At 40.4% G+C, this 14,322-nt stretch overlaps 1 protein-coding gene across 2 annotated transcripts in view; it reads right to left on the minus strand.

Annotated features, from left to right (window-relative positions):
- Nucleotides 1-1,815: 1,815 nt before the first annotated feature.
- Nucleotides 1,816-14,322, minus strand: part of fam131ab (family with sequence similarity 131 member Ab) — an 86,068-nt gene continuing 73,561 nt past the window's right edge. For both annotated transcript variants that reach the window (XM_061918845.1, XM_061918844.1), the window contains exon 5: nucleotides 1,816-11,959. In XM_061918845.1, coding sequence (XP_061774829.1) covers nucleotides 11,331-11,959 — 629 coding nt within the window. In that variant the 3' untranslated portion in view covers nucleotides 1,816-11,330. The remainder of the gene's footprint in view (nucleotides 11,960-14,322) is intronic.

Raw genomic sequence — 14,322 nt, forward strand, 5'->3', positions numbered from 1 at the left:
TCTGTGATGATATGGGGGTGTATTAGTTCCCAAAGCATGGGTAACTTACACATATGTGAAGGCACCATTAATGCTGAATGGTCCATACAGGTTTTGGAGCAACATATGTTGCCATCCAAGCAACTTTATCATGGACGCCCCTGCTTATTGCAGCAAGACAATACAAAGTCACTTTTTACAAATAGCGTGGCTTCATAGTAAAATAGTGCAGGTACTAGAATGGCCTGCCTGTAGTCCAGACCTGTCTCCCATTGAAAATGTGTGGCGCATTTTGAAGCCTAAAATACCACAAAGGAGACCCCGGACTGTTGAACAACTTAAGCTGTACATAAAACAAGAAGGGGAAATAATTCCACCTGAAAAGCTTCAGAAATGTGTTTCCTCAGTTCCCAAAGGTTTATTGAGTGTTGTTAAAAGAAAAAGTGATGTAACACAGCGGTGAACATGCCCTTTACATGAAATTCTAAGTTAATTATTATTTGCAAAAATAAATAATGTTTATGAGTTTGAACACCAAATATCTTGTCTTTCTAGTGCATTCAACTGAATATGGGTTGAAAAGGATTTGCAAATCATTGTATTCCGTTTATATTTACATCCAACACAATTTGCCAACTCATATGGGAACGGGGTTTGTACTTAACAATCAGGGAAGCCTGTTATTAAATAGGTCAATAAGTCACAACAAGATTGATTTTGATTCATAAAAATGGTTTGAGCGTTGACCGTTTTAAATAATAATAAAAAAAAAAAACGACAGTAGAACACTCATAAAAGTGTTAAAAGTAAGACATGCATTGATATTTTTCTTTACTTTCAATGCCTACATAGAGTTTTTGTTGTTTTGTTTATGTTTGTGTATGCTTTATACCCTTTATGTCCAAGAAATTTTTTTTTGCGAAAAATCAGCTATATTTCCCTGCAAGAACTCAGAAGTTAAAGGTAAATGTTAAATTACCACGATTGTCACACACACACACCAGGTGTGGTGATATTATCATCTCCATTTGACCCATCACTCTCACACCCTGGGAGGTGAGGGGAGCAGTGAGCAGCAGCGGTGGCTGCGCCCCGGAATCCCTTTTGCTGATTTAACCCCCAGTTCCACCCCTTGATGCTGAGTGCCAAGCAGGGAGGTAATGGGTCCCATTTTTGTAGTCTTTGGTATGACTCAGCCGGGGTTTGAACTCACAACCTAGCGATCTCAGGGAGAACACTCTAACCACTAGGCCACTGAGCAGGTAATATAAAGGGATTGGAGCCTTAAAGACCACATAAGTGCACTCCTGATGGCTAATAAAAAAACAGGTTAGTGTTTTTCATACAAGCCATTAGTCTTTGAGTAAATTCACTTGCTCAAGCCTTCAGGTATCGATTCGTGCATCGACATCGGACGATTCCTGAGGCTCCAATATCGATATTGCGTTGGAAGTGGAAAAAGTTATATTGGTGTTCACATCGGCCCAAGTGAAATCAACATTTTTGGTAACACTTTAGTATGAGGAACATATTCACCATTAATTAGTTGCTTATTAACATGCAACATAGTAACATATTGGCTCTTAGTCATTATTAAGTAATTAAGTAACTTTTTCTGCATTGCTTTATTATACAACTAGTAAGCCATTAAGTTCCCTCAATAACCTCAGAATGATTGCTTATTAGTACTAAGTAAGGAAGTTGTTGTATATGATTTTCCCTTTAATACCACTCAATTAATATGGTCTGTTCTTACATAACAAAACACAAAACTAGAATAACCCTTAAGTCTTTGTGACTTAGAATATGTTCCCCCAGTGTCCAAATAACTCTAAATTAAAGGCCTACTGAAATGACATTTTCTTATTTAAACGGGGATAGCAGGTCCATTCTATGTGTCATACTTGATCATTTCGCGATATTGCCATATTTTTGCTGAAAGGATTTAGTAGAGAACATCGACGATAAAGTTCGCAACTTTTGGACGATGTGCGCATGACGTCACGGGTTGTGGAGCTCCTCACATCCTCACATTGTTTACAATCATAGCCACCAGCAGCGAGAGCGATTCGTACCGAGAAAGCGACGATTTCCCCGTTAATTTGAGCGAGGATGAAAGATTCGTGGATGAGGATAGTGAGAATGAAGGACTAGAAAAAAAGAAAAAGGCGAGGGCAGTGAGAGCGATTCAGATATTATTCCACACATTTACTAGGATAATTCTAAAAAAAACCTTATCTTCTTATTGTGTTACTAGTGTTTTAGTGAGATTATATGGTACCTGAAAGTCATAGGGGTGTGTCCACGGGTGTGGTGACCGCCAATGTCTCCGGTGGGACGAGGTAAGAGAGTCCGCAGCTGAAGGAGGACGCAAGCTCCGCTCATGTCTACGGTAAGAGCCGACTTATTACCACAATTTTCTCACCGAAACCTGCCGGTTTGACATGTGGTCGGGAACCATGTTCGCTTGACCGCTCTGTTCCATAGTAGAGCTTCACCTTTGGGAATGTAAACAAGGAGACACCGGCTGTGTTTGTGTTGCTAAAGGCAGCTGCAATAAACCGCTTGCAACCTACATCTTTCGTCTTTGACTTCTCCATTATTAATTGAACAAATTGCAAGAGATTCAGCAACACAGATGTCCAGAATACTGTGTAATTATGCGATGAAAAGAGACGACTTTTAGCCGTGAGCGGTGCAGGAAGAACATCTCCGCTACATCATACGCGTCATCATTCCGCGACATTTTCAACAGGATACTTCGCGGGAAATTTAAAATTGCAATTTAGTAAATTAAACCGGCCGTATTAGCATGTGTTGCAATGTTAATATTTCATCATTGATATATAAACTATCAGACTGCGTGGTCGGTAGTAGTAGGTTTCAGTAGGCCTTTAAGTCTTTGTTACTTAGAATATGTTCCCCATACTAAAGAGTTTCCACATTTTGATTAAAATGCTAGTGTGAAAAGCAACCTTCGACCAGGGAGACGGAAAAAGACCAGAGGGTGAAAAAGACACACATCACGTGTTGTTTTTTTAAAGGAAGCAGGCTAATTTTTTGTCTGCAAAGGTAGTATTAAGAAGCCTTTTTAGGTAGAAAATGAGCGGCATTCGTGCAAAATTGGAGGAAGGTGGAAAGGAGAGGAGGGGAGGTAGAGATGTAAGGATGCAGACAAAAGGGTGGGAGAAAAGGAGATGATGAGACAGCAGGAAATGGTAGAGACAGCTAGGGGAGACATTCATCAGGCTGTCAGCATGTTGGTGTGTGTGTATGTGTGTGTGTTCACTGTAAGGACAAATAGTTACATGTCACCGCGTGTATGTATAATTAATGAGACAGACGGTGAAAATACAAAGTATTGACATGAGCGACCCTCCGCCTTGTCTGTGGCATACACACACAGAACCTTGGACAAGGATGGCGACACGTTTGGAGGGACAGACGAGGGACAGAGTCGGTTGACAAATGGGAAAAAAAAGAAGCAGGAGAGGCAGTGATGCGTTCACAACGCGGTGAAACATCAGCTGACGTATAATGTCACCCAAGAGGACGACGCTGCGGGACAGAAAAATGCGAATGACAGCGTGAATGACGATGAGGGTGATGCAACTTGGGAGGTCAAAGGTGACGAATGAAAGGCACAGCTTGAGGTTTGTTTTTGTTGACTTTTTTCTTTCATGTTTTACAACTTTATTCATGTAATGCATTTATACTTTATTATAATTGTTAGTAAAATTTATTTAACATATTAATTAAATGTATGTATATTTTATTTTTTGATTATTACATATTTTTTTCTTATAACTAGAGACATTTTTTGGATGTAAATGTCAGCCTTTCACTCTCGAGCCAGATGTGGCTCTTTTGATGACAGCATCTGGTTCGTAGATAAATCTTAGCTGACATTGCTTAACACTTTATGTAATGAACAATTCCGCTGGTGTTAACAATAACGTTTAAAACATTAAAAATTCTCATGCTTTTTAATCCATCCATCCATCCATTTCCTACCGCACCTGTTCAAGAAGTCGCATTAATGGTAAGAAGTATTTTTATTTATTATTAGCGTCAGAAAAACTATTTTATTAAAAGGAATGAGCTACTTGTTATACTCTAAAAATATTGGTCTTACTTAAAGGCCTCCTGAAATGAGATTTTCTTATTTAAACGGGGATAGTAGGTCCATTCTATGTGTCATACTTGATCATTTTGCGATATTGCCATATTTTTGCTGAAAGGATTTAGTAGAGAACATCCACGATAAAGTTCGCAACTTTCGGTGCTAAGAGAAAAGCCCTGCCTTTACCGGAAGTCGCAGACGATGACGTCACGTTTGATGGCTCCTCACATATTCACATTGATTTTAATGGGAGCCTCCAACAAAAAGTGCTATTCGGACCGAGAAAACAACAATTTCCCCATTAATTTGAGCGAGGATGAAAGATTTGTTTTTGAGGATATTGATAGCGACGGAGTAGAAAAAACAAACAAAAAAAACGCGATTGCATTGGGACGGATTCCGATGTTTTTAGACACATTTACTGGGATAATTGTGGGAAATCCCTTATCTTTCCTATGTGTTGCTAGTGTTTTAGTGAGTTTAATAGTACCTGATAGTCGAAGGGGTGTGTCCACGGGTGTGTTGACGCACAGTGTCTCAGGGAAGTCGACGGCAGCTATGGACGGCACAAGCTCAGCTTTTCTCCGGTAAGAAGCGACTTTTTAACACTATTTTCTAACCGAAACCTGCTGGTTGACATTCCGTCGTGATTCATGTTTGCTTGACCGCGCTCTGATCCATAGTAAAGTTTCACCTCCAGGAATTTTAAACAAGGAATCACCGTGTGTTTGTGTGGCTAAAGGCTAAAGCTTCCCAACTCCATCTTTCTACTGTGACTTCTCCAATATTAATTGAACAAATTGCAAAAGATTCAGCAACACAGATGTCCAAAATACTGTGTAATTATGCGGTTAATGCAGACGACTTTTAGCTGTGTGTTTCCGCAGCGCTCATACTTCCTTAAAACCCGTGACGTCTTGCGTACACGTCATCATTACACGACGTTTTCAAGACAAAACTCCTGGGAAATTTAAAAATTGCAATTTAGTAAACTAAAAAGGCCGTATTGGCATGTGTTGCAATGTTAATACTTCATCGTTGATATATAAACTAATAGACTGCGTGGTGGGTAGTACTGGGTTTCAGTAGGCCTTTAAAAATGCACACATTTAGTTGTATTCAGTGTTAAAAAATATTATATGGCTCTCACGGAAATACTTTTAAAAAATTTTGGCTTTCACGGCTCTCTCTGCCAAAAGGTTCTCAACCCCTGACATAAGCTGACACCAAACACTTTACATAGAAACTTATTTCGGCCGCTTGTATGTGTGATATTACACTTTAAATCACCACTTAAAACCTGTGACTATAGGTGACGGTTGGCAAGTAGATCGGCCTGTAAGTCGGAGTTTTGCCTATTGGCCTATCTCTATCTCCACCACAACAGTCAGCAATCGCATTACGATCTCCCGCTCCTGCCTTCCCTTACATTTAAACGAGATACCGAAATACTTGAACTCACTTGCGACTCGAAGGGTGCAATCCACACTTTTCTGGTTGAGAGCCTTAGCCTCAGATTGGGAGGTGCTGACTCTCATCTCAGAAGCGTCACACTCAGCTTTGAATCGCCCCAGCAAACGCTGAAGGTCACAGCTTCATGAGGCCAACAGGACCACGTCCTCTGGAAATAGCAAAGCTGAACTCCTAAGGCGGGGATCTTCAAACAAAATTGTTCATGGAGTGACATTTCCAGAAAGCTAGGAACCAGGGGACCGTACTTCTCTCTTCACTATTAGCAATCCTCTGCAGTAGACATTGGATTTGTGTGTATTTATTTTATCATTCACAAATTCCCAAACAAAATAACCCTGTTGTGCAAAATAAATGTGTCTTGTGTAGTGGATGCTAGTTTTTAGGGTAGAGCTATTCAACCGTTCAAACTTGGGAGACAAAAATTCCTAAAAAAGCAGGAGTGCTTCCGTTGGACACATTAGCAAATCCTTACATTGGCTTTTTAACCTTTGCAATCAAACATAGAACACCGGGGGCCAAACTTGTGATTCATACTACTGAGGCGTTTCGCTAAGCACCCCTTTAAGTCCTCTCCTTTTGGCAGTTTGTTTGATTCATGTAACTAAGGTGTTGCCGTAGCTTGCTTACTTCAGATGCAGTCAGTAGTCATGTGTTCAACTTATTTAGCTATATTAGTGGTGTTCCTCAGGGTTCCATTTTAGGTCCTCTCATTTTCATTATTTGGGCTATTCAACTGGTAGCTGGCAAGTTCATTTCAAAACAACTTGTGGGATCCTCACATTATTGCAGGAGATTACTAAAAACACTTCAATGTTGTCATAGAGATGATCTTTGACTAGCTTTTTGCAGAAGGTCATTAAAAACAGCAAAGCACTCCTGTAACTCTGACAAAATGAACAAACCAGAATCAAAAGTGTACTGTAGAGCAGTGGTCCCAAACCTTTTTGTATCCGCGGACCGGTCAACGCTTAATAATTTGTCCCGCGGTCCTTTTTTTTTTTTTTTTTTGTTATTTGTCATGAAAAAGGGACGTTTTTGTCATGAAAAGGGAGGTTTTTGTGGTTGGTGCACTAATTGTAAGAGTATATTGTGTTTTTTATGTTGATTCAATAAAAAAACAACATTTTTTTTTTTTTAATAAAAAATTCTTCCGCGGCCCGGTACCACTGCTGTAGAGATCACTGATTCTCTGGAATATACAAAATAAGACTTAATATTGAAGAGAGCAGTCCGGACCATGTCCTTAGCTTTCTGGAGACAGGGTTAAAATATAAAAGCAAGGAACTTCCAATGAGTTATACTGGTTATACAACAGGAGCACTTGAGTGTTTTTAGGGGTTTGTTGCAAAAATATTCGTCTCTCAAGTTTTGGACTGAACTCATCAAGCAGTTGAATAGCCTTGTCTGTCCTAAGGTCTTCAAACTGAACACCCTGAACGCCTCGGCTGCGTTTGTAAAACCACGCAAGCCATGAGGATACTATAACCCAGAACACAAGTCAACATAAATGGACACGACCAGGACTTGAAAGGTTTTTGGACATCGACAGGTTCCAGGTTACACGATGCTGTCGTTATCTATAAACTCCAGCACCAGTCAAAGTGAAAACTCCAGTGAGAGCTCAGCTATGATGGACATTGTTTAAAGGGAAAGGCTGCGTTGGAGGGCTTTCGGATTAAACTGCAAGCTCAAGGAGCTTGCTGACATCTTACAATACATCACACGCACACGCACGCACACACACACACACACACACACACACACACACACACACACACACACACACACACACACACACACACACACACACACACACACTGAGGCTTTTCTAAGTAACTAAAATCAGGGCAATGGGGCCAAGTATGTGCTTGAATTATTTGTAGAAAACAACTTGGTACGTAAGGCTTTCCCGAGCAAACACCAGCCCAGAATGACAAATCTGAAGACAAAAACACACGCACACCCACACACACACAGGTGGTAGGCGAGGTGAGTGGTATTATGCATGCAGATGCTGTGGTGTGATGGGATTTCCTGAGTTGTATGAACGACAGTCCCTCTGGGGGAACCTTGACAAGAGTCAATGAAACATGCCCTTTTGCAAACATGACAACAGAGTTTAAAGAATATTTTAAAAGGCAAAGCTTTTCAGAAGTCATTAAAAGCGTACAAGCATTAAAAAAAAAAATGTCTGCAAATAAGAGCTCTCTCTGATGATCATAACCGAAACAGTTCGAGACTTGAATTAAAGTGTCCTCTTCAAATTAAAATTCAAAGAAAAACGTTTGTTCACATTAGGAGTTTTTCTCTCCCCAAGGAGACTATATCACACAGTGATAACGAAGAAAAGGATAAATGTACAGCCACATTATAGCTTCGTGCAAGAAACCACATACACCAGCACGCCATGGAGGCATAGAGATCAAAGCAAGACAACGTATACAAAATATAGAAATTCTCCACCTCATTTCTTCCCCAAAAGAAAACATTCACTTTTCTGTCTTTTTCAGCTTAGTGTTTTTGTTGTTGTCACCGCTGCTGAGTGTGCGTGTTTGTGTATGTGTGTATGTGTGTGTGTGTTTAAGACATCAAAAAGTTATTGTGAGTTCCATGCAGGAATCCACAAAATTCCAGTAGAGTTGCTTATTATGGCAAATATCCATCAATCATAATGCCGATAGGAATATAAGATCAACAACCATTGTGTGATAGAAAAACAGTACAAGAAACGCATTTCATTTGTCATATTTTGTGACAAGTCATCCTTCGTTTCTTTTTTTTAAAAACATTCTCATGTTAAAATACATTAATGTCCTGTCACTTTTGAGACATTCCAACATTTGCTCATCTAGTGGAACCTCCAAAGTCAAACTCCAAAGTACTCTGAGTTCAATGCAATGTCGCCATCATTAAGTGTGGTCTGCAAAGTTATAAATAGAAATTCAACATCCTTAACCAGCTCACGTAGAACTGTTACCAGAAATAAATGACTATTAACACCATTTATTAAACTCAGGGCATTGATTTGAGCGCACCTGGACTGTTCAGGTGGTCCTGAAGACCTCTCATCATTCATTCATCCATCAAACGACCGACAGAGGCCTGTCGTTTTGCACCACCAAAGAGTAAAACTATTCTTGGTTGGAAGATACATTTTCGGATCCTGCACCATCCTCTCAGACTAGAGCTGTCCTGGCTACAGCAAGTCTGTGAGCATGAATTGTTGAAGCTTGCTCGGATAAGCGGCGAAACGTCTTCTAAGACAACCTGAATAGTCCCGTTGTAAAATGACCTGGATGACTGTCAATACTCAGGGACACCATTTGGTAAAGTTAATACAACTTTAACAGTAAAACGCTTTAAAAACAAGGTTGAGGCAAAAGGAAGGTGTCACCGTGCATCGTTTATACTAGCTGGAATTAATTAATCTGTGTTTATAAGCGTGTTTAGCATTAGCATCTGCTTTGTACAATTTACACTACGTTGCAATAAGTTATGTTTTTGATTGCCGTAAAACCAACTCATGTGACCGTATTTTCATACAAATGACTCCTTTGGGTTTAAAATTGTACGTATACCATGTTTTTCAACTTAAGTGGACACTTACTAGAAATAAGAAGAATGCGTTGATGAGTTTAGTCATCGCAAGCAGGAATCGACTCAAAGGGCTCTTCAAATGAGGACACAATTGGCACTTATGTCATAGTTCTGGATCTAAAAATGACGTCTACAGGTAAAATTCTCCCCAAAATAGACCCATATAATGATTTCAAGCATGTGTTCTAACAAGTTTGACTTATAACTGACGTCAACTACAGAAAGCTGGAGGCAATTTGAGATTGCGTGGTATGTATTTTGGTAGCAACTTCATCCCAATCACGGTATTTTAACAAAGAAACTGAAGGAATTATCAAACATGTCTGCCAGATGCATTTTTGCAGGTTGTAGTGATGCAACTAAAGAAGGGGTCAGCCTGCATACATTTCCTAATGAAGTTAAAATGAGGAAAGTACGGACCTCTTCAGTCAAATGGACTTGCGCAAAATGGGACGGATCAAGCGAGAGAAGTGTAACGTGCAGAGATTGACTCAATGATTCTAAATTCAAAGAAGAAGGGTTTCGGTCAGACTTAAGATGAGAAGAATTTTAAAGACTCAAGCCAAATGTGATCCCGTAAATCAGGAGCACCCTCGAGGGGACAGAGACTGAGTGAGAACCTGTGGAAAAATGGAGAAAGAAAAGCAATTCGGCACTCAAAAACAAAGAAAAATAAGGCCAACCGCTAGTATTCTATTTTGTGTCCTCTTCTACTGATTTTTTCCTCAAGAGGCTTGAAGAAATGCTGGAAGAGTGAGGAAACATAGGCTGTGGTGTCTATGGAAGAATTGGTAAGTCTGGAAATGGTGATTGTCATTTATTCCTTTTTTTGCTAATGAAGTTAACGATATCAATTTGGAAGCTATCATTGACAAGAGCGACAAAAACATGCAATTAAGTAATTAAAATAATAAGTTTTACTTGTCTTTATCCACACTGTCTATCCAGTTCTGTAGATGATGTCACGCCTAGAGGGGGCAACATATCGAGTCTGGCGATGGGAAATGCGCGTTCAAAGTACAAGTAGTCTACCTATTACTCTAAAACCAATTGATCCATCTATCCATCCGTTTTCTACCGATTGTCCCTATAAGGGTTGTGGGGGGTGCTGGAGCCTATCTCAGCTGCGGGGAACACCCTGGACAAGTCGCCAGCTCATCCCGGGGCCAACACAGATAGACAACATCCACACACACATTCACACACTAGGGACAATTTAGTGTTGCCAATCAACCTATCCCCAGGTGCATGTATTTGGAGGTGGAAGGGAACCCACGCAGTCACGGGGAAAACATGCAAAATCCACAGAGAGCGATCCCGAGCCCAGGATCGAACCCAGGACCTTTGTATTGTGAGGTACATGCACTTATACCCTTGTACAGTACCACCGTGCTGCCCTACTCTAAAACCAATTTATATAATGGTAAATTCATTTTCACGAGCAAAAAATTCACAGAGAACTTGTTAGTGCTAATAGTCTTTTAAGCGGGTTCAATTGTATATCCTACTGAGAACAGGCATCCGCTGCAGTGGCAGTTTGTTTTTTGGTTCCAAATTTCATTGAGAAAAATAGCCTTGTTACGCAAAACGCAAATGTCCACTGCAGAGGCGGCAGGTTCTCAGTAGGTTACCACGTATCGTTGTTCCACTTTGGTACAAAACACAAAAATACTCTAGCGGAAAAAGTGAGTTAGATGTTCCACTTTGGAGGTTCCACAGCAGTCAATCGTGACAGGAATAAATAGTTTGGCATACTCAGCAAGCCATGCCTAAAAGGATGCTCTAGTTTGTGTCTTGCAAAGGGGCGGTGGGGAGGACTGGGTGGGTTAAGGGGGAGAAATTACAAACCGTGCTCAGGTCTGACCACCAATGTCAGCAACTTGCAGAACGCATGCAAAGAGAAAAATCGGAGTTCTGGACTCAGTCATTCCGTCTGCATTTTTCTTTCGTGGGGTTTGCGGCGCACAGGTCAGGTGTAACTGAGCACGAGTCCTCTTTGCACGCGGGTAAAATGATTGTTTGGACGCTTGCAAAAAACAAAGAGATGAGATTGCAAGGAGTTTGTTTGAAGTAAGGCAAAGACAGATGAATAAATCAAGCAAACATTGTAGGTGTCATGGTGGAAGGAGGCACCTAAGTAACGCTGAGGCGAGACCAGTCATTGGTTGTTTGACTCGCCCACTGTTTCTTCTTCTTCCTCCTCTTCCTCGTCGAGCGAAACAACTCCTGAAGAGGCAACGTCGGACAGCCTCCTGCGGGGGTCATATTCGGGCGGGAACTCCTCGCCGTTGGCCTCCACCTGGCACAAGTCCTTACAGGGAGTGTCATCGTCCTCCCCAGGGGACAGGTATGTCTCAGAGTAGGACATGGAGTAGGACGGGGAAGCTTGACCCCCACGAGGCCCGACACCCCGCCCGCTCCCCCCAAGGGTGTGGAAGCCACAGTCCCCCCTGCCGGGGCCCGTCTGCGCCACCCTCTGAAGTCGAGCCAGAAGAAGGTCCTCCCCTCCCTGCAGTGCTGACAGGATCTTAGCGGCGAGCTCGGCGGCGTTGCTGTGGCCTCCGCGCGGGGCGCCCAGGTCACGCAGCAGCGGGTGGTGCTCGTCCAGGCTGCACAGGCTGGAGCACAGAGTGTCCGGGGAGCCCGCCGTGGGAGACGGCTCACCGCTGCCCCCTCCATATCGGCCTCCGTCGTCCCCTCCCTCGCAGCACAGCCCACGCAGGCCCAGGTGTTGACAAAGCTGGCTGTGGATCAGGTCTTTTAGGTAGGGAGGATACGACGGCACATCTGCAAGAACCAGACAGAAGAGAAGCGTTAAAATAGCGAAGGCAAAACAATACCTAGAACAGGGTTTCTTAACCATAGGGCCCCCATTGTTGAGTCATGAGCGCCGCCTAGAGGGGCACCAAAAAATATCTGTTTCTCAGCTGTGGTCCATATGGGTTGCAGCGGTACTCATTTGTAATACACTTTTCCACCACTTGTGGCAGCAATGACACTATCAAACAAACAGAAGAAGTCTGGAGCTAAAGTCATATATACATATATATATATATATATATATATATATATATATATATATATATATATATATATATATATATATATATGTATATATATATATATATATGTATATATGTATATATATATATATATATATACATATATATATATATATATATATATGTATATATGTATATATATATATATATATATATATATATATATATATATATATAGGGACGGCGTGGCGCAGTGGGAGAGTGGCCGTGCGCAACCCAAGGGTCCCTGGTTCAATCCCCACCTAGTACCAACCTCGTCACGTCCGTTGTGTCCTGAGCAAGACACTTCACCCTTGCTCCTGATGGGTGCTGGTTAGCGCCTTGCATGGCAGCTCCCTCCATCAGTGTGTGAATGTGTGTGTGAATGGGTAAATGTGGAAGTAGTGTCAAAGCGCTTTGAGTACCTTGAAGGTAGAAAAGCGCTATACAAGTACAACCCATTTATCATTTATATATATATATATATATATATATATATATATATATATATATATATATATACATATACATAAGTTTGGAAACACCTTCTCATTCAATGCGTTTTCTTTATTTTCATGACTATTTACATTGTAGATTGTCACTGAAAGCATCCAAACTATGAATGAACACCTGTGGAGTTATGTACGTAACAAGAAATGGTGAAATAAATGAAAGCATATTTTATATTCTAGTTTCTTGAAAGTAGTCACCCTTTGCTCTGATTATTGTTTTGTACACTCTCAGCATTCTCTAGATGAACTTCAAGAGGTGTGTCCAAAATTTGGGCCTGTACTGTATATATATATATATATATATATATATATGTATATCTATATCTATCCATCCTTCCATTTTCTACCTCTTGTCCCGTTTGGGGTTACGGGGGTGCTGGAGCCTATCTCAGCTGCATTCGGTCGTCACCTCATCACAGGGCCAACATAGACAGACAGACAACATTCACACTCACATTCACAGACTAGGGCCAATTTAGTGTTGCCAATCAACCTATCCCCAGGTGCATGTAATTGGAGTAGGGAAGAAGCCGGAGTACCCGGAAGGAACCCACGCAGTCACGGGAAGAACATGCAAACTCCACACAGAAAGATCCCAAGCGCAGGATTGAACCCAGGACCTTACGCACTAACCCCTACCCATGTAAATACATATATATATGTATGTATATATACATACATGTATATGTATATATATGTATATTCTGTATGTCATAGATGTATGTATGTATGTATGTATATACATACACGCATTACATTGATTAAATTCTTTAAGATGTCAATAAACTCATCGATCAATCAAAACATACATGTGTATATATATATATATATATATATTTATATATATATATATATATACAGTATATATATATAAATCTATATATTTATATACACTTCTATAGATATTTATATACGTATATACTAGGGGCTGCGAATCTTTGGGTGTCCCACGATTCGATTCAATATCAATTCTTGGGGTCGCGATTCGATTATATATCGATTTTTTCGATTCAACGCGATTCTCGATTCAAAAACGATATTTTTCCGATTCAAAACGATTCTGTATTCATTCAATACATAGGATTTCAGCAGGATCTACCCCAGTCTGCTAACATGCTAGCAGAGTAGTAGATTAAAAAAAAAACGTTTATAATTGTAAAGGACAATGTTTTATGAACTGATTGCAATAGTGTAATTTTTTTTAAACTATTAAATGAACCAAAAATATGACTTATTTTATCTTTGTGAAAGCATTGGACACAGTGTGTTGTCAAGCTTATGAGATGCGAAGCAAGTGTAAGCCACTGTGACACTGTTGTTCTTTTTTATACTTTTTTATAAATGTCTAATGATAATGTCAATGAGGGATTTTTAATCACTGCTATGCTAGAATTATAACTAATATTGATACTGTTGTTGATAATATTCATTTTTGTTTCACTACTTTTGGTGTATTCTGTGTCGTGTTTGTGTCTTCTCAGTTGCAGTTCTGAGAGTTGCTGGGTCAGGTTTGGTTTTGGAATTGGATGCCAGTGTTATGGTATTGCTGTGTATTGGTTTGTTGGATTGATAAAAAAAAAAAAATAGATTAAAAAAA

Source organism: Nerophis ophidion, linkage group LG13 (genome assembly GCF_033978795.1).
Source record: "Nerophis ophidion isolate RoL-2023_Sa linkage group LG13, RoL_Noph_v1.0, whole genome shotgun sequence".
Classification (NCBI taxonomy): domain Eukaryota; kingdom Metazoa; phylum Chordata; class Actinopteri; order Syngnathiformes; family Syngnathidae; genus Nerophis; species Nerophis ophidion.